Source organism: Macrobrachium nipponense, chromosome 28 (assembly GCF_015104395.2).
Source record: "Macrobrachium nipponense isolate FS-2020 chromosome 28, ASM1510439v2, whole genome shotgun sequence".
Classification (NCBI taxonomy): Eukaryota; Metazoa; Arthropoda; class Malacostraca; order Decapoda; family Palaemonidae; genus Macrobrachium; species Macrobrachium nipponense.
The window spans coordinates 67,230,924-67,253,423 of NC_087217.1; the positions used below are offsets into that span (position 1 = coordinate 67,230,924).

The window sequence follows — 22,500 nt, forward strand, 5'->3', positions numbered from 1 at the left end:
CTGACCATATATTATGCTGTAGGCCTATTGACCGCAAGCGATCATAAAGATACCCTGGTTGAAAATACAATATTCTAGAAGAAAAGAACCCATTGAACTTGAAGCAACCACGACGTCTTAGACACTCACCAAAATCATTCATAAATTATAATGATTCTCCTGTTACAGTAATCACTTGACCAAATCAACATGCAAGAAATCTACCATACTTCCATCCCGTCTGAACACTAGACAAAGACTGAACGAACTTATAAAATGATCTATATATTTATAAACAAAATAGTTTAAAACCATGAAGATTTTGCTAGTGAATCAGAACATAAGCTACATTAAACATGCGGGAAATGTATCAGTGTACCCAACGTTTATCCTTACCACCCTAGGCGGTTAGGCATCCTTAAATATCATTGACACTATATGACCCAACTAAACGACAGAAGCAGCCTTACCTTCATAGGTGGGGTCACCCAGTTTGCCCTCCATGGTATGGGTCTTTCCGGAAGATGTCTGTCCGTAGGCGAAGATGGTGCCATTGTACCCGTGGAGTACATCTGCAAGACGAGAGGAAAAATTAAATGACTTTGGTGGTCTTTAAAACAGATAAAAAACAAAAGTTGAGTTAATCTTAAAAATGTACATACACATACAAATATACATTAAAGGGTGTATTAAGCTGGCACAATCCCAGTACCACAATGAAAGACCTAATCAGTAGTTTGTTAAATCACAACACTGTGGCAAAATACTAATAGATAATGAGAAATGAGGTAGCTGCAAAATAAAATGAACGTTTGTCAACAATGGGGTGACATAAATGAAAATATATGTACGAAATTTGACACACGAAATGAATATGTAATAATGAATACGCCAGAAACACCACAAAGAATGTCAACATAATATCTGACTGGCTCTAGTCCCTTGTTTGTCTAGGCAAAGCAATTTCAGGATACTAAAAGAGGCTTGAATATTTTAGGATGGACGCAGCTACAAACACGAGTCGCAGTGAACATCGTAAAATGAAGGATACAAAAACAAAATCAGGAAAACATGAAGTGATATGAAACCTAGTCTAACATTATTACAAGCGCCTGCAACAGCAACGCAATAAGACAAACCATCACAATACTTGTAGGAAACCTGAAACAAAATTTTATCATAACTGTTAACCAATAAATATAGGTAAATATAAAACTAACAGCAAACTGTGGTCAGGAAAAAATCCAAGATGTTAACATCTACAAACTTTATCTGTACCGTGGGTCATAATATTGAAAGAAACTCTGAAATCGTGATATCGCGCACCAAAGCAAATTGAAACGTGTCTCAAACGACAATGAGAAACGCCAGTGTTGACAAACAGCACGATAATTAAAACGGAAAGCTCCTCTCCCCTACTCAAACGCCACCATCCTCCTTAATTAAGACGCAAATAAGCGGGAAAAGAGGAACAAAATATTAAGTACTGTATTTAAAAGGATCTGCATTAGATGATTTAACAGCGGAAATGACTTGATTTATTGGCTCGAATTCAAGCAAAATATTATGGTTTAGCAGAGCCCGCGATCCTCTCTCTCTCTCTCTCTCTCTGTCTCTGTCTCTCTCTCTCGGAAGACCTAATATAACTGGGGAAATTATATTCAGAGACATTTGTATTTCGTTTCAGGAGGGTAGTATACGAAATGAAAATAAAAATGAATATCTTTAATTTGATGCCAAACAACCTGAGAGAGAGAGAGAGAGAGAGAGAGAGAGAGAGAGAGAGAGAGAGAAATATCAATAGGATGGAGTGGAAGTAAGCTAGATGCTATCGAAGTTATCCTCTCCCTCTTTCTATATATATATAGAAAGATATATATATATATATATATATATATATATATATATATATATATTATATATAAATAAACAAATGCAATCTCAGTCATTCGTCCTAGTATATTTGTGGATGTAACGGAAAGGTTCCATCCACCGCCAAGGGACCATCCGTAACTAATACTCCTTCAGGGAGGCAAAACTTCTCAGTTAGTTTCTTGTGTGTGTGTGTGTGTGTGTCTGAGGGGGGTGGTGCTGGTGAGAGGGGAAGGGGTTGAGTCGAGCGAGGGGAAAGTGTGTTAGGCCCTTGCTGTGGGGCGGGAGATCGTAGGAGAAAAGAAAGATATATATATCACTCTTGTTGTTTTTGTTATCTTGACCTTTTCATCTGATGATGAAGGTGTCGCCATGACAACCAAAGTTTTGGCCTTTGAGAAATGGGGATATACGATACTCTCCCTTCCGAGATTCGGATACGAAAACAATACAAGCGACTCAGCGGCGTGGTTTGTATGGTATTAGCGTCCTACCTCGGTGGTCGCGGGTTCGATTCTCGGCCATTCCATTGAGGAGTGAGAGATGTGTATTTCTGGTGATAGAAGTTCACTCTCGACGTGGTTCGGAAGTCACGTAAAGCCGTTGGTCCCGTTGCTGAATAACCACTGGTTCCATGCAACGTAAAAGCACCATACAAACAAAAAAACAAACGAAAACAACACGATACAGGGGGATAAAAAGAACGCAGGAGTTACAAGGATTAAGATGTCTCAAAGACTTGTTAGTCCATCGGCGGAGACATCGTGTGCTCACTTATCTCTAGGAGCAGATTTTACTGTTCGTTCACAGTGCCCTAATGATTTTGTCTAGCTTGCTTTTAAACTCTTCCACACTGTTGCTGTTTACAACTTCTGGTGGCAGTCTATCTATCACATGTGTCACATATCTTGTATGTGAAGAAGTGCCCACAATGGGATGGTGTTGTATAGAGGAATAAAAGTGAAGGAAAAGATTACAAGAAATAACAGAGAGAGAGAGAGAGAGAGAGAGAGAGAGAGAGAGAGAGGAGCATCCATCACTGTCAAGTATTGAAGCAAAGGGATCCAGAGAGTGCACCGTCAGTAATATAACGAAAATCAGTAGAGATGAAAAGACAGACGAGGAGCGCCGCTAGTCGCTCGTTTATCACACTTATATCTCCACAGATGTTCGTGAGAAAAAGCAGGATCAAAGGATGTTACCACGATTTATGCTCTTTCTCCTCGGACACTGGGCGGAATTCATTAGTGTGACCCCGTTTATGAGAGTAATTATTGTGCTGTGCCCCGTAATTGCAAGTCGACTTTGAAAGGAGGCATACATATTCTTTCGTTTTATAAAACAGTATTTCCAGTACGTGACGTCGACGCTTTCCCTTCAAGAATTTTGATTTGTCCCCTACAATATGCTATTAAAATACTAACTACTTTACGCTTGTAGCGGTCAAGTAATTCTCTTTGCAAACCGTGCAGTAATACTGCGTAGTACTTCCGGTATTTTCTCGTGGAATAGATACAGGCATAATCTCTCTCTCTCTCTCTCTCTCTCTCTCTCTCCCCTCGTGGCCTTGAGAGTGAGCCCTGGCCGGGGGTATGAATAATTGAGAATCTCATCTGAGATAAACCCAGCTTTAGAGATACAGATTTTTTTTCCTCACTGAGGAAACGACAAAGCATCTAGCTCTTCGGGCTGTTCCGTCATCCGAATACTCTTAAAAAGGCCGAAGTGATTCCTCCTCTGTGATGTCTCCTTAGGGGATTTTTATTTACTCTCTGCAAAGGATTATTAATCAGAAGTTTCGCCTGAGTTTTCGGCATCTTTTTCCATTTGGAGTGGATGCAGGCTTTTCGGTGTTGTTTATTGAGACAGATTTTGTTTGATGATGCCAAAGAAAGTTTGTTTTGTTCTATACATACATATACATACACACACACATACATACATACATAGATACATATATGTATATATACTATATTGTGTGTATGTATATATATATATATATAATATATATATATATATATAATATATATATAATATATATATATATATATATATATATTATATATATATATAAGCCTAGACATGAGGGATTTCACAAACATCGAAGAAGACGAATTTCAATAACATTTGAATCCAACGAGCGTTTGAAAGTGTGTAAATGCCAAACCAATCAACACAACCCCTGCCATCTGGCAACTCGTCCAGGGATTCCATAGTAGCTACTAGAAAGTGACAGTTGGAAACATGCGAACGTATTGATTGTAGGGGGGATGTTGTTCCGCCACTGAGGGGGACCAAAATTAGCTTGGTTGTGGGTGTTGGTGTTTTTCGCCTGTGGGTTGTGGGTAGGGAGGGAAGAGGGTTGTTCTTCCCAATTGTTTGGCCTTTGAATTATGGTTTCCTTTTCCACGAGGTTCGTTTAATGAATTGTATAGTTTTTTTTATGAATTGCAGTCTGATTTCATGCAGTAATTTCTGTGCAGTTTAATCTTTCGATATTTTGGACGGGACTTGAATACTTTAAGCCATTCACTGATGATGGTAATTATATAATTAACAGTTATTCTGTTATGTACGAAAGGGTGATGGGACGGGAAATGGAATGATCCTATCTATGTAGACAGCAAAGAAAGCAAGGAAAATGAAACCGAACACCAAAGGCAGCTACTGACTGTCTTGAAATATGGAAAGTTATTATGATAAAAAAAAAACAGTTTCAAAATCTGGCAACAAGCAAAAATGAATCACGATAATAACAGCACAATAACATTGATAAAGAAAAGTCACCAGTACAAACAGTTTGATTTTTCACTTGTGCTGGAAATAACAAATTTACATTGATGGCTGTTGTCATTTTTGCTAAGATGCGATATTCCATTTCATTAGCATCGCTTATAATGAGTGCTCTCTTGTGAGTGAAGACAATGAATCTCCGTCAAATCATGGCTCAAAACAGAATTGTTATTAAACAATATATTTCCATTTAGGACCTGCGAATGATTATCTCAAAATTATTGTTCATGATGATGATTTTTCGAAAATGATAAGTTCTACTTCCTAGGTTTCAGAAAAGACAATTTTCACACACAATCTTTTTTAATCTACCTCTGTGATTAAGATTACTGACGAATATCTTGTTTATTTCACCTGAAGTGTAATACAACCTTTTTTTATTTTAGAGAAAATATGATAGATTAATAAATTTGCGCAACTAATGGAGAATAAACAAGAGTTTCAGTTTGATTGATAAAAGACAACTACAATTCCCTAACAATTACAACTGTTACTGTGAGCTGGAAACCGAGTCAGAAATGAGCACAAATTATTTACAGGATTAGAATTTTTCTGATGAAAAAGAATCTAAATATTTTGCTTAAACAATGGCCAGTTTTATTAGTTTTACAGTGCAACGTATCACTTTTTTTCGTGCAGTCTTGCAGTCATTTTGTATTTATGCTCCCCACCTCCACGGGCAAACCCAGGGTATCTTTTTCCTCTGCCAGCTGCAGGCTTTCTGACTAAGTGATCGTCATTCCATCGTGTGTGCCTTTCGCTATCAACGCTCACGTAATTTTAGCAGAAAACAGTCCAGGGGATTTTATAAAACCCATTTCGCTTTTTCACCTGTTCCGTCACTTCATCAATTTCACTAAAAGTCTCTCTTTCCCTCTCTCCAACTCTTCCACGTCCCGGGTTTTTGAATTCCTGTTTTGCAACTCTCTCAGTTTTATTTAGGGTCTCTCTCTCTCTCTCTCTCTCTCTCTCTCTCTCTCTCTCCTCTCTCTCTCTCTCCTCTCTCTCTCTCTCTCTCTCTCTCTCTCTCTCTCTCTCTCTGTCTGCTTTCATCATCTTGTGTTGATCTCAATTTCTTTGTTGGTTTCACTCTCACAAGTTTATCGTTTTTTTCTAATCTCTTCGAAGGGAAGATTAAAGATGAAGTAGTCGTCCAGGTTATCGTGCTATGAATTACAATCATATTTACTTAAGACTATATTTTCCATATTCACTTCAGTGTAATCACTACTAATCCATAGCTAATTGTAAAATAAACTGAAGGTGTTGATATATCTCGCTCTGTTACTGAACATTTCCTCATATTATCATATTTGTTGATATTCTCGTATTTCTTTCCATTGTTTGCTTTTTTTGCGTATTTATTTCCATTTGATCCGAACTAAATTTACGTTTCCGTCTATTATGGGAGTAGTTTATTTCTCTTCATACCCGTCATCTTTCCCTTAATTTATTCTGTATTCTTTTCTGACAAACAGAAGAATGATAATGAACTCGTGGGTGCAGTGTCACTTTGTAGAAAAAGTTAAGTATATCTTAGTTTTTCCAGACCACTGAGCTGATTAACAGCTCTCCTAGGGCTGGCCCGAAGGGATTAGATATTTTTACGTGGCTAGGAACCAATTGGTGACCTGGCAACGGGACCTACAGCTTATTGTGGGATCCAAACCACATTGTATCGAGAAATGAATTTCTATCACTGGAAATAAATTCCTCTGGTTCCACGTTGGCCGAGCCGAGAATCGAACTTCGGACCACCGGATTGGTAGCCGAGCGCGAAATACACTCGGCCAGTCACTTAGTAGAGCTTTGTTAGTACACTTCCTCACTACCTAACAAGGTTGTCCGTGTCCTCAGCGAGTGTAATTTGCCTTAAAGCGTTAGGTTTAAAGGAGCTAATTCATGGTTACTGGAGGCGGATACGTTTAGATACGATTCCTTGCTTTGATTCTGTCGCCACTGATTAGATGGAGTCTCGTTCAGGGAAGTCAGGTCGTGTCTAAGAGCCTGCGATAATAAATGACTCCCCACCAATAATTACTACCTTCAATTTATCTTACAATGAAATCTAAGAGCCACACTGGGCAAAACTGACTTCAATTCCCACCATATAAAGTAACGTGAGATCGATACCTTTAAGGAATTTCGTTGTAATGAAACTGCGCTTCTCAGAAGCTGCGCTCATGACTCGCCTGCAATAACTAATGATGCAATAGCGAAAGCATAAACTACAAAAACTTAATCAGAATGGAATCTGACCACCAAGCACTGAATGATAATTATTTCAGCATTCGCGATGAAGTTTTGCAAAGTCGATACTTCAGCAGAGTTTCACAAGAGCTTCCTAGTGACTTTTCCAGTGGGAGGACAGTGATTCGAAGATGTGGATCACTTCCTAAAAGTCTAATAAACTGTGTCCTCTATCCTGACATCTCAAACGTAGTTTGGCAGCATCACCTTCGTCAGAACAGATTCAGAAATCCCATGATGCTCATAATTTCCTTTGTCTCTAAGATCTCCAGCAGCCCTTTGACTTCTATTCTCTGGATATAAATATTTAATGAGCTTAAGATCTTCTATATATCCACTTTAATCCATGACCCCCATCAACATATCAGTTAATATAAAAAAACCGAGACACTTGTCCTTCTCTCGCCGTGATCGAACTCCATTTCGGGTAGTTATTTCTGTGCAGTTTCTTTGCTATGAACAAAATATAATCTTTTTTCAGTATAAAAAAAAAATTATATCTTTTTTTTCCATTCGCCCTACACGTTCGTCTCTGTAGACTTGTCCGAGAGCTCAGAGGTCCACACCAGGCCTTTCGTCTCCTCTAACACCATAACCCAATTACATTCCCCTTTGGGGAAGGGCCCATGCTGGTATAAGGGCGGTTTAATCTAAACAAACAAGGTTTAATCACCTAAACACATCTTGATCCTAATCTGTCATCCCAAGTGCCACAACTAATCTAACATAGTTATTTTTGCCTTTGCTTATCAAATACATATCGTTATTGCATAACAAATTTCTGGTTAAATATTTGAACAACGTCACTGTTCAGTTCTAATATTACAACCATGAAAAATTTCCTTAAAAGATTTTTCTTACCATAAAATTCATGTATACACACACACACACACACACACACACACACACACACACACACACATATATATATATATATATATATATATATATATATGTGTGTGTGTGTGTGTGTGTGTGTGTGTGTGTTGTATTATATATATTTTATATATATATATATATATATATAAAATCCTAAACCTGAACCTTTTCCTGAAAAGGTTGTCTTTGGTTTGGCAACAATACCTTCCAGCTCTGCAACCAGTTTGTGAACATTTCTAATACATTTTCCCTCTAACATTTTGATTTCTCTCGGCTTTTTCAATCTTTTTCTCGAGAGGGAACTTGAATATTTTGATCATCGCTGGTGGCAACTTCGCTGGAAATATATGTATATATAAAAAAAAACTAAATTTGAATACCTTATTCCTTCTTTTTCTGCTGCTGCTGCTGCTGTCTCGACTCTCTCTCTCTCTCTCGCTCTCTCTCTCACTCTCTCTCTCTCTCTCTCTCTCTCTCTCCTTACAGTTCTTCTTTCCTTTGTAAATTCTTAACGTTAATTTTGTCTCTTTCATGAAATAAATATTTTCCTTTACCTTCCAAACATTTCATACAATTTTACAATCATTCAATGGCGTTCATTTCATCGCCTGGTCGGAACAATGGTAGGATCGGGGGGTGGGGGTGTATTGGGTGTTGGGGGGGGGGGGGGGGGGGGGGGGGGGGGGGGTGTTTGGAAACGCCGGGAGTGGAAGCCTGAAGAGGGTGACTTACGGAATTATATTGCATGTAAACATCAGGTTTTGGAAACTCAGGTCTTTCAACTCTCGCAGCGAAAGCCTAACCTTTTCACGGAACGCATGAACTATTCTGAATGAATAAATAAATAAATAAATAAATAAATAAATAAATAAATAAATAAATAAATACTTTTATATATATTTATGTATACCACATATACTATAATCACAGCATACATTTTCGTTTGTAACTTTTATCGTTTGGTATATTTACCTTGACGAAAGTTTGCGTTTATTTATCTATGTTTCATTCCCCGCTATTTATTTTATTTAGTTATTTACGTATTCATCACTCAGGTCGTTGTGCTCAGTATTTTTATCATTCTTCAACCATTAATAATTCTATTTGATTCTTGCTTATTCTAATGTATTAACTGACCACGTAATTATTAATTCCGCTGTCTATTCAAAGTGATCCAGATATTTATTCATTGCACGATAGCACGTTATTTTTTTCCTTGCAAATAAAGGATTATTATTATTATTATTATTATTATTATTATTATTATTATTATTATTATTATTATTATTATTATTATTATTATTATTATTCTGCATGAGACCTGGAGCTACTTCAGCATCTAGTTTTTCCAGGTTCCTTTTCAGGGATCTTGGGATCGTGCCTCCGAGTGTTCCTATGATTATGGGTACAATTTCCACTTGTATACCCCATATCCTTCTCATTTCTATTTTCAGGTGTTGATATTTACTATTATTATTATTATTATTATTATTATATATATACATATTATATATATATATATATATATATATATATTATACTATATATATATATGGTTTTTGGTCTGTCACAGTCCTCCAATTCGACTGGGTGGTATTTATAGTGTGGGGTTCCAGGTTGCATCCTGCCTCCTTTGGAGTCTATCACTTTTCTTACTATGCGCGCCGTTTCTAGGATCACACACTTTTCGGCATTATTATTATTATTATTAGTTATTATTATTATTATTATTGCAGCTAGATCAGAAAAATCGCTTATTCCGCGTTAGTATTTAAAGAGTGTTATGGAACCGAATCCAGCGGTTGTCGGGACAAACTATCCTCTCAATTAAGTCAAGAATAAACGGATATTCGAGTGACTCGCTTCAGCGAGCTGCAAGATTCCTTCCAACTCGCTCTCCTGCATTTGCAAAGAAAACATACCGCGTCTTCGCATTTGCAATGAATAAATATCTGGATCACTTTGAATAAACAGCGGAAATAATAATGAAGTGGTAAATTAATCCTTCTGAATGAGTAAGAATCAAATGGTCTGATTGATAGTTGAAGAATTAAAAAAATACTGAACCCAGAGTGAAAGATATCATGTAAATAATTTAATAAAATGAATAGTGTGGAATGAAATGTCGATAAATAAATACGAACATTCGCCAAGTTAAAAGAAAAGAAAATGTATGTCTGAGTTTATATACATATATATATATATATTATATATAATATATATATTATATATATATATATATATATATATATATATATATATATATATACAAGTCTATTTATTTTTTTATTCAGAATCACTCATGCGTACTTTGTGTCGTTCGGATTTCGATGTGTGAGTTGAGAGACCTGGTTTCGCATGACTGAGTTTCCGAAACCCGAAATACCGATAAATAAATACAAACTTTCGTCACGTTCAATACACCAAACGATAAAGTTGGAAACAATCACAATAACATCTTAGCTTCTCGACCTCTTCGCACCTTTATGGATGGGTGCGCGTATCACTACAAGCCTTGAATCCAAACGGGGAATAAAGGAAGAAGCTCTGGCCTTCCGTGGTGAGATTCGAACCAACGCACGGAGAGGTTGTATCGACCCCACTCTAAAATGCCATGAAAAAATGCATTATGTGTCAAACGAATTACGTTGTCAGCAGTATGCAGTATCACTCTGTGGTCTTGATTACTTTATTCCAGTTTCTCTTCTTATCGCTAACTGGTCGTGATATGACTCCGAATTACCATCAATATAATCCTGAAAAAAGGTGTAATAAAGAACGCCCGATACTGTGTATAGCAATGGAGAATATTACCTATTTTGCATCACGCAACTGAATATGGATTTTCAATGTACTTTAATAATTTACTTATATTTCAACCTATTTATTTATTAATCTGTTAAATTACCCCTTTTTTCTAATAACTGATCGCTTCTTTCTGTATTTGCTATTATATTCTGCAATGCCTTCTAATTGAAGACAATATTCTTTGGAAGCCTGAATTTCACGTCAGTGGCCACTGTGGGCTTATTCCATATGAATACGGTTTATGTTCTTAATAATGATAATAATAATAATATTTTTCTCTGTATTAAAGAAGAATTGCAATTTGAAAGTAAGTATTTGTTTGTGATGTTGCGGGAACTATAAGGCTTTCTTTTAAATACGGATGCATGGCTTCCCATCAAAGCTGCTGAGATTCTTATAATTTTTTTCTCGAATTTTTGTTCCTTTATGCAAAAATAAGTGACTCGTTGTCATTTTATCAGAAATAACAAACAATAAATAAAATGTAAAATCCTTTGCAGTGCTAGTTTATGCCCGTGACTTTTTTTATTTACCGCAGCAATTTCAGAATCTTTTTCTGTCTGGAAAAATATATTTCCTCGTGATTTTACCGCAATATTTTGAATACTGCAACGTATTGTTCTATATCGATTTTCATTTCAGCCTGTTTGCATTCTGTAAGAAAGAAAACAGTTTTTGGTTCACGTAATTCTGCTGATATAGGTTTTGTGCAGTTTTTATGTAAGCACACACAAACAACAATCATATATATATACGATAGACTATATATATAGTAATATATATATTATACATATATATATATATCTATGATTTTATATGATGTGGCTGTTGTGGGCCTCTTTACATAAAAACTGCACAAAACCTATATCAGCAGAATTACTTGAACCAAAAACTGTTTTCTTTCAAACAGAATGCAAACAGGCTGAAATGAAAATCGATTTAGAACAATACGTTGCAGTATTCAAAATATTGCGGTAAAATCACGAGGAAATATATTTTTCCAGACAGAAAAAGATTCTGAAATTGCTGCGGTAAAAAAAAAAAAAAAAGTCACGGGCATAAACTAGCACTGCAAAGGATTTTACATTTTATTTATTGTTTGTTATTTCTAATAAAATGACAACGAGTCACTTATTTTTGCATAAAGGAACAAAAATTCGAGAAAATAATTATAAGAATCTCACCAGCTTTGATGGGAAGCCATGCATCCGTATTTAAAAGAAAGCCTTATAGTTTCCTCAACATCACAAACAAATACTTGCTTTCAAATTGCAATTCTTTTTTAATGCAGAGAAAAATATTATTATTATTATCATTATTAAGAACATAAACCGTATCCATATGGAATAAGAACATAAACCGTATCCATATGGAATATGGAATGACAACGATATTACTAATAATAGTTATTCTTATACCAAAGACATTAATACCAAGTTGACAGTGAAAAACAATAAATTACAAGAGACGGGAACGTAAATTCCTCTCTCCCATCATTCTAGGGATTGTTTTGGTACCAGAGGGAAAGACGAGCGAAGGAAACTGACCCGTGGGAAATCTTGGTCCTATCATCACTGAATGGACTTTCAGATGACACATTCTTTTATTTATTATTGTATTAAACTCTTACTATTTCTTTTATATCATTTCTTCTTTTTATTTTCACCAACGTTTCGGAAATCCTTTCCCGTCTTCAGGGCTATCAATATAATTGATTCTCTTTGTAGCCCTGAAGATCGGAAAGGATCCCCGAAACGTTGGTGTAAATAAAAAGAAGTGATGGTCTCTAGTCTTCTCGCTGTCCTCTTCATTATATAATATGTATATATAGATATATACTGGGTGGTATTTATAGTGTGAGGTTCCGGGTTGCATCCTGCCTCCTTAGGAGTCCATCACTTTTCTTACTATGTGCGCCGTTTCTAGGATCACACTCTTCTTCTTATTATTATTGCCGTTTTGAAAGCTAACAGCTTTCTCTACTCCAACAATAAATACGGAAAAGGGAACCGCAAATGGCACTAAAACAACGAAAATAATAAAACAAGTGACCTTGGAATGCAAGGAAGGAAATAATCATGAAAGCAAATGAAACATCAAAGGAAATCTTCAACCTCACAGCGAAGACCCTTTATTGTGGACAGGCATAAAAACACAAAAAGGACTTCAAGAGACTCATTAATGTCGGCAAGGACTCTCAAATTAGAACCGCGGGAAAGTACAGAGAGAGAGAGAGAGAGAGAGAGAGAGTTACACGGTGAGCTCCGTCCATGAAGAGAGACCTGGATCCACTCAATTCCTTCACGAGGATACACATTATCCCAGCAGGATAAACTATATCCCTTTACAAGGGCACAGTCGTACCCGGATGATGCAATCACCAGAGAACCATCTCCTCTGAGAGATCAGTCAGCAGGAGGCGAATTGAATGTCAGGACTCTTTAAGCAAGGACAAATAAGAGGGCAGAGCGGAGTCAGAAGAAGTGGCCAGCCAGGAGGAAGAAGAAGAAGAGGCAGGAAGAGAAGGAAAGGAGAAAAAAGATGCGGAAATGGGGCGGAGCAGGAACTGGGAATCGAAGAGAAAGGGAACAATTCCTCCGACCGATGAGCTGTTCAGGGAATTGTAAAACTTCGTTGCCGGGGACAGAGAAGAATGAGAGGTCTTGGAATGGGTCAGGTCTATTTACCCACGAAATAGAACTGGATCTCAACGACAATAGAGAGATGGAGTTCTAGAGACACGCCCAGCAACAGGAGATTATTCACGGAAAGGTACACACACAAATAAACAAAGCAAAATAAAGGATAAGTGGGGGAGAATAAGAAGAAACCCTTTTCAAGGTAAGGTGATATTTATGTGTCTTTTTTAATGTCATGCACTCTAACTATTAGTATAAGAGTATTTCAGAAAAGGATTTTCAAAAAGTTACATATATTTGCACGTATACTTAATATGGTTAACTCAAAAAACCACTTTCTTGGCGAAAAAAAAAAGAATATACTTCTAATAAAAAAAAATAACGTTGACCATTTCTTTAAAAAAACCCTAGATTCTCGATTCCCAATCCACCCTCACCAAGTCCAACACCCCCCCCCTAACCCCACCCCAACCAAACAAAAAAAATACTTGGTCGACTCTAATATTTTGGCTCATTTCAGCTGGATTATGAGACCATTAGGCAAAAGACCACATTATGTCTCCCTGGTGAATTGCAGGTGAAAGAATAAACTCAAATGTCACCGAAAAATTTCAAAAACCAACTAAAGAGAGAGAGAGAGAGAGAGAGAGAGAGAGAGAGAGAGAGAGAGAGAGAGAGAGAGAGAGAGAGCATCTAGTCTACTTTCAAGTAATGCAAAAATACGTCGAGTAATGGAGGTAATAAGAAAGATTTCAGCAAAATGTGCTGAGAGCTACGGCGATATTTTGTTTGGAGGAAGAAAGGTATCGCATATTATTTTTCCTTTGCGGTGTGCAAACTATTGCACTTATGGGGGGGAACTCTATGATACTTTTTCTTTAGATAAATCTGTCCAGAGAGAGAGAGAGAGAAAGAGAGAGAGAGAGAGAGAGAGAAATATGAGGTGAGTGTGCTTGCAGCTTACCTGGAGAAGCGCTTAAGCTCCAAAATATAAAGTACTGATTTAAAGGAAGAAAGTGAGAGAAGTAGCTAAATACAATAAAAAAATATATAGCTAAAGTTAATGGTCATGTGAAGAAATTTTTTCGAGGAAATGCTGTCATTAGAAAAATGGACTTTAAAAGAAATATACCAAGTTTTCCCAGATTTTCTTTTTATTTATCCCGATTTCCCCTCATAAAGGTCCCACATTTTAGTTTTATTGCACACAAACAGACAGACACATACACACATATATATACGTATACATATATATTTATATGTATATATATATATATATATATATATAAATAACAGAGAGAGAGAGAGAGAGAGAGAGAGAGAGAGAGAGAGAGAGAGAGAGAGAGAATCATGTCTCGCAATGTTCAACAACCACTTTTTACAGTTTTGCCTTCCTGATCCTCAACTTCTCAGGGTATATATGTGTATGTATAATATATATATATATATATATATATATATATATATATATATATATATATACATACATATATATATATATATATATATATATATATATATATATATATATATATATAAAGGGTTTATTTTCCCCTGGCATTTGACAGGATTTTTTCTCCGTATTCCCCAGGAGATTGTAAGTATTCCTGTTCCCTACGATACAGTTTTGCAACGATATGTTCACTGTAATAGCAACAGGGATAAAACCATCTAAATCTTATGATCTCTCTCTCTCTCTCTCTCTCTCTCTCTCTCTCTCTCTATATATATATATATATATATATATATATATATATATATATAATATATATATATATATATATATATATATATATATATATATATATATATATATATATATATGTGTGTGTGTGTGTGTGTGTGTGTGTGTGTGTGTGTGTTTGTGTGTGTGTATTTGTGTGCCAAGAGAAAAGAGAGTGAACTGTAAATAAAATCAAGATAAAAACATCAAAATGATCCATCGGCACATTTTTCAAGGAATTCTCCACAAACCACAACACCAGTTGAAAAAAATAGGATAAGAAAAAATAAAAAAACCAAGAAAAAAAGAAAACCCTTCGAGCAGCGAAATGAAGGAAGACTTTTTCTTCCCTGGAATTACGACTTGAAAATAAAACATAAAAAAAAAAAAACAGGAAAAAAAATAGATTTCGGGCAGACCGAAATTATTCAAGGGGGGAAAAAAAAAAGTTCAGCGCTTCCTCGCTAACAGGTCTGAGAGGCAAAGGCTGCAGGACCTAGAGTTGCTTAAGTTTACAGGTAAATACACAAATGTAAGGATGGAATACTCAGTGAGCATGGACAAACGCACACACGGGCCGACATACATTGGCAGATAGTACGTAGCTTCGGGATTAACTCCAGCGAAGGGGATTAGGAATATGTATCCATAAATAAAATGTACGGTACGTACATGTATTTTTCAGTATAAGCATTTTCCTCTAACAAAGAATTTCCAGATAAAGAACAAATCAGACTCATACTTTACTTGCAGAATCGCGGACCTAACATCAGTGCAGTGAACTTTCTCATATTAAGCCTAAATAATTTAGCCCAAGACAAAAGGCTCTTCAGCATAGTTTCGAATACTACTAGGCCCCCTCCCCCACCGCCCCACCCCTTCGGGGACACGGCGCCTTCACCCCAATCTTAGGTCTATTGCGCTCTCTGGACATTAAAGTTATTCCTCTCTATAACTTCTTTCACCCACTCTACACCATGTTACCTAGGTCTTCCTCGCCTACTGTAGTATACATCATACATACGTTTGAGCTTCAGTTTATCTTGGTTATGGAATATGTCCCAACAGTCGAGGTAAAAATTACCCGACTTAAGGGCCACTCATTTAAATGAATCTTGCTAAATGCAAACAATGAAGCCCACGCGACCTTGCTACATCTCGGAAAACATGTAAATGTCAGCCGGACAGTAACCTCTCTAGTCTGTCCAGGAGGATTGGTCCCTTCCTAATCTCACTACACAGCAGGGTCTTAAAGCACGAGAAGCCGCTAAGGAACAAAGCGCCTGCAAAGCACGCAGGCTTTAGCCACAATCGCTAACGACAACAGACGAGCCAGAAGCGCAAGCGGTTTATCTAGTCACCTAGTGGGTCGAGTTGAAATTCAAATGTTATGAAGGCACTTTCGTGCTTGTTAGAAAGGCGCGGAACTGGTGGCGGCTGTGGAGCCTAGTCACTGAACAAGCGAAATGTCAAGTCACTCAATTCTGGGATGTCCTCCTGATTGCATCGATTGCAAGCAGTCGACGCAAATGAGGCCACTGTGGCAGACAATTCATATTCTTTTACTTTTCACATCAGTTTCCTGGATTGAATCTTCTATTTGTGCAGAACTGGCTAAATTCATTTTTCATAAGTGTTATTCCAAATGTTTTTAGGAGTAAATGATCTTAATTCTGGGACATATTACGGGCTACCTGCAAAAGTAATCAGCCTTGCAAGCGAAAGGCTAATTAGAGAGAGAGAGAGAGAGAGAGAGAGAGAGAGAGAGGAGAGAGAGAGAGATTACACAAGGAATTCAGTGTTATCCCTCATCCTAGGATAATGAACTTATAATACGTGAATTTTAATTGGCTAGAATTTTATTGAATATGGTAAAGAGAGAGCTCTTATTCCGTGTCCATTCATTAGGGTACAATAGATTTCTTCAGTATCCCATATGCGAAAAGCATCCCCTACAAAAAAATCTATATAAAGAAAAAAATCCAAATTATATATGTTACTGCAACTGGGAAAAGGCCACGGTTTGCAGGTGACAAATGAAGCAGTACAAGTGAAAAGCGAATCAATATACGTTTGACATGACTTTTGCATACTAAGGAATGTTTTCAGTTTTATACACACACACACACACACACACACACTCACACACACAACACAATATATATACATACATTATATACAATAATATATATATATATATATATATATATATACATATCCCCAACACACTATTAATATATTATATTACAATATATATATACATTATATATATATATAGATATATAATATAAATATTATATTATAATACATACATACATATATATAATATATATATATATATATATATATATATTATATATATATATCACTATATATATCTCATCTACACGCTAAGTTCCCTTAGGCCAAAATGTCATTAAAACTTTCTTCTTTTGCTCGTCTGTTCCGTAACTGCACCAACAATGCCATTCAAGTTTATCTAAATAACGTCACATTTAATACGTATGAAAAGACGACTCAACAAAGAAGAAAGCTTCGTATTGCAAACAGGAAAAAAAAATGTCGGTTATAGTGATAAGGAGAAACAAAACGACCGCATATCTGATTACATAACCTTTTAAAACAAAGGCTAAAACAAACGGCAAAAAACACTAACTCAAGAAAGCGGAGTGGGAACAACTGAACTTATGCTTGACATCTGCATGACATCCTCGTAACTCGCCGATGTCATACAGCGTCATGGAATAAGCAAAGAGAGGAGTGTTATCTTATCAGTTTGCAAAGGTCCGTCCCGTTACACCGACGTGATTTCATAACATGCAAAACAGGGAATTCAGTGTCAGTCAAATATGGAAGAAGGGGCTCAGGATTTCGTATCTGGTTGTACGTTTCTGTTGTGGATGACGCGGATTGTGCACAAGCCCCATTGTTCTCCAGTATATAAAAGGCCGAGTGTCCCTATATTTGAAATTTGCAAGTACTTTATTTCCAAACTGATATTGTGTTGATGGGAATAGTATACAAATCCACATCTCTATGAAACTGATATCTTTATTTTCATATGGTGGCTCACCCACGCCAGTCAAATATACATCTTAAATAGTCGCCCGGATTTTTGTTCTTAAATCGGAATCGAGTATTGTTGCAATGGTAAAGACAAGTAAGTTGGACAGCCAGCAGGGAGAGACCAAGAGAAAAAATGAAAAGAAAAGATAGAAACGAGGAACTTTGTGAAGCGCTTTTAGAAATATCTACAGTGTCTACTGCAAGGCCCACCGTAGCGTAGGTGAAGCCCTCTACGATGTATAAAACTAACAGCAATAAGGCAGCAGGAAGGTCTCAACAAACTTTGAACCTCATCGAGAGCATCTCCAATGAGTCAACAGTCAAAGGAAGGGAATGAGGATCTTAAATAGGAAGCACAGAGTCCGTGGTGCTTTATTTATGATATATGAAACCCAAGGGCTTTGGAGTTTTTGAGACATTAGGCTGGCCAAGCAGCAGGAGGGAAATTTATCCTCAATTAATGAGGCGAAATTTCAAAGGGTGTTGTAAGTACATGATTGGAGTATTTGAAGAGTTTATGACTTTACAAAATATGTTCTTGAATTATGCTGGAACGAGTAGAATGGAAATGATCAGGAGTTTGAAAAAAAAGGCAAATTATTCTAAAGTTATTGCAATGAAATTACTGTGACAGAAACATTCACAGTAAGAGAAAATACATTATTCTTTATCTTTTATTTCCAATTCGAATGAAAAACAACTTACTGAATAGTCATATTTGCTCGACACAAAAACATTCTCAACTTTTTCCCTATCTGCATTATTTCAGAAAATGTTTGATCGCCTCAAAACTTCGCGTAAAAAATGCAAATCCTTTGGCCTTTTCGAAATAATCGAGGCAGCTGCAAATGACGTTACATTTTTCATCAACATCGCAAAGGCAAAGTGACTTGGAGTTATTCAAATATTTACGTTGGCTCAAAACGACACATTATACTTTTCAGATCTCAAGCCAATTGTGAAATGAGTTTATATCTCCGAAATAATGAAGCTGGAACAAAATAACTCTTCTTATTTTTCGAATATCTTGGGAAATGCGAATAGACATGCAAACAATTTCTGGGTGTTTTTTATTTTTATATACTTACATAAAGAGATCTACTTTCAGCGATAAAAAAACAATAATTAAAGCATTCAATAACATTTGATATACTTATTTATGCTTGCGATTTTCATTCGCATGTAATTTATTATTCAGAGGTACATTATTACTGGTATTTGTTCACAAGTTGCATTGTGTAAATTAATGATACTAACTCCAAAGCACGTGTTATATATATATATATATATATATATATATATATATATATATATATATATATATTATATAAATAAAGTAAATATATGTGTGTGTGCGTTTGTGTGTGTATGCATATACATATATATGCACATATATTAAATATATACATATATATTATACTATATATATATATATATATATATAATATATATATATATATATATATATATATATATATATATATATATATGTGTGTGTGTGTTTGTTCGTTTGTTTGTGTGTGTATGATATATCACCTACTCGCTAATGTTTCTTTGGCCAAATGTCATTTAAACTTTCGTTTATTGCTCGTCTAATTCGCAACGCGTTCTGACAACGCCATTCACGTTTCCTCTTAATAATGATTAAACAAAAAAGTAAGATTCGTATTCCAAACGCAGGAAAAATGTCGATTACTGCAACAATGAGAAACTGAATCTCTGAACTTATGCTTGACATGTGCATGACATCCTCGTAACATGCAATGTCACGCAGCGTCATCCACACAAACGTCACAGACATGAGCCACGAGAGCACGACCGTTATCTTATCAGTTCGCGAAGGTCCGTTCCGTTATACCGTAGTAATTTCATAACATACAAAACAGGCAGTTCAGGGTCAGTCAAATATAGAGGAAGGGGTTCAGGATTTCGTAGCCAGCTAAACAGAACTGTAGTGGAAGACTCAGACTGTGCGCAAACCACAATGTTCTCCGATCTCTGAAATGCCATAAAGCTAGTAAGTATCCCTATATCTGAAATTTGCAAGTACACTTTACTTCCCAAGTTGTATCATGTTGATGTGAATAGTAGGAAAATCCACATATATTTCTGAAACGGATATCTGTATTTTCTCATAGTCGCTCAATGAGACCGGCTAAAGATATTTCTTAACGCTAGTGAAATGTGCCCGAAAATCTGATCTCAAATCGGAGTAGAATACTGGGGCAATGGTAATGTCGAATAAGTTGGACAGCTAGGTGGGCAGAGGTCAAGAGGGAGAAAACATGAAAGAAACAGAAATCAGTGTAGCTAGAGGCCTGAGGGAATCTGCAAAGAACCACTAGAACTGTCTGCAGCGTCTAGTGCAAGGCACACCGTAGGTGAAGCCCACCACGGTCTAGACCGTGGAGTACAGTACGATGTATAAAACTGACAGCCAATAATGCACTGGGAAGGTCTCCATAAAATTTGAACCTGATTGAGAGCATATCTCAAGTGTTAACTGCTAATCGAATGGTGTGCGGATCCCAACAAAGAAGCAATATGTCCGTGACGCTAATTTTAGAATATGAAGACGAAGCTTTTGAAGTTTTTAGACGGTTGGCCTATCAGAAGTGTGTTTCTTCCGCAATCATAACCTAAAATCTGAGAGGGTAGTGTAACAACAGGAGTGAAGCAGTTACAAGAAAATATCAGTTTCCTCGTTGAATAGTTCTCGAGTTATTACAAAGAAACTAATATAAATAATTAGGAATCCGAAAAACTCGAATTCATTTGAAAATTTTTACAATGAAATTACTCTGGAAAAAATAGTCAGTAATTGGAAAACATATTCTTTGTCTTTTATTTCCAATTCGAATGAAAAACAATTTATTGCTTAGTCATATTTGCTCGGCACAGAAAAGAATGCCCCACTTTTTTCTTTATCTGTATCATTTCAGAAAATGTTTGATCGCTTCAAAACTTTGCGTAAAAAAAAAATGCAAATCCTTTGGCCTTTTCGAAATAATCGAGGCAGCTGCAAATGACGTTACATTTTTCATCAGCATCGCAAAGACGAAGTGACTTGACGCGATCCAAATATTGACGTTGGCTAAAAACGACACCTTATACTTTTCAGATCTCAAGGCAAATGTGAAATGAGTTTATATCTCCGAATTAATTAAGCTGCAACAAAATAACTCTTCTAATTTTTCGAATACCTGAGCAAATGCGAAGACATTTGCATACAATTTCTGGGGTTTTTAGTTTTCTTACTGTCACACTGGGACAGAAATTACTTACATAAAGAGGTTAACTGTCAGCAATAAAATAGATGTTTTATGAGCATTTTTTAATTCACGTATAATTCATTTTTCAAAGGTTGACTAATATTTTTTCACGAGTTGCATTATGTGAATGAATAGGATACTAACTCTAAAGCGTGTGTGTGTGTATATATATATATATATTATATATATATATATATATATATATAGACACACAACATATACATACACACACACACACACACACACATATATATATATATATATATATATATATATATATATAATTCTTAAGCAACGTAGTAAGCAATCTTCTATTTTCAAAAACTTCTGATGTAGGTTGACGAAACCAACATATACATATACATATATATATATTATATATATATATATATATATATATATATATATATATATATATATATAATTCTTATGCAACCTAGTAAAAGAGGTAGAACCAACATACATATAAAGTCACAGACGCGAAAAGGGAAGTGAGGCTTAGAGCTAATTTCTCTATTATTTCTTCCCAGAGGAAATTATGTTAGGGAACAATAACTGCCATTCCGCGTTCTTCTTCTTCTTCTTTCCCTTAAGCCTCTTTCCACGACGTCAGTCAGTTCCCTGCCACTCAACTGTCGGCATTATTGGGCTCCTTGATTAACTGAAGACTTACATATTCATCTGCGGGATTCTAATAAGATTCTGCTACAATTTTGAGGTCCTGGTCCTGGGAATTTATGCGTTATATGACGATATGAATGAAGGATCTGAATATGAAATGAATCATGCGTGAGTCTACGTGGCGATTTATAGAGCAGCAAGAAGATGCTTGGTGTGTGGGTAAGGTCCATTTCCATAATATCACAACACAAATATCATTCAGTTCAACTCAAGTGACGATTATAATCTTCATGGTTATGAAAAAAAAGCATCGAAGATTATTCATACAGCATATCACGAATACAGAAAAAAATGTGATTTTTGTGCAAAAACTTCCTTTCAAACCTTATACATTGAAACTTCGATTACACTTTTTCTTATTTTGGATATATAAAAGTAAAATTAACACCCCCCAGCCGCATCTCTGATAACATTAAAAGAGGTTATACCCAGATTACAAACTTACACTTATGCAAAATAGTTTTTAATAACTAATTGACATTGTATACATAGGTCCTATTAGTATACAAAGTACGTCTTATCAAAAGCCCATATAAAG

At 35.9% G+C, this 22,500-nt stretch overlaps 1 protein-coding gene across 4 annotated transcripts in view; it reads right to left on the bottom strand.

Annotated features, from left to right (window-relative positions):
• LOC135201852 (kinesin heavy chain-like) overlaps positions 1 to 22,500 on the bottom strand; it is a 481,090-nt gene that overhangs the window by 107,721 nt on the left and 350,869 nt on the right. For all 4 annotated transcript variants that reach the window (XM_064231140.1, XM_064231141.1, XM_064231142.1 and 1 more), the window contains exon 3: positions 450 to 551. In XM_064231140.1, coding sequence (XP_064087210.1) covers positions 450 to 551 — 102 coding nt within the window. The remainder of the gene's footprint in view (positions 1 to 449; positions 552 to 22,500) is intronic.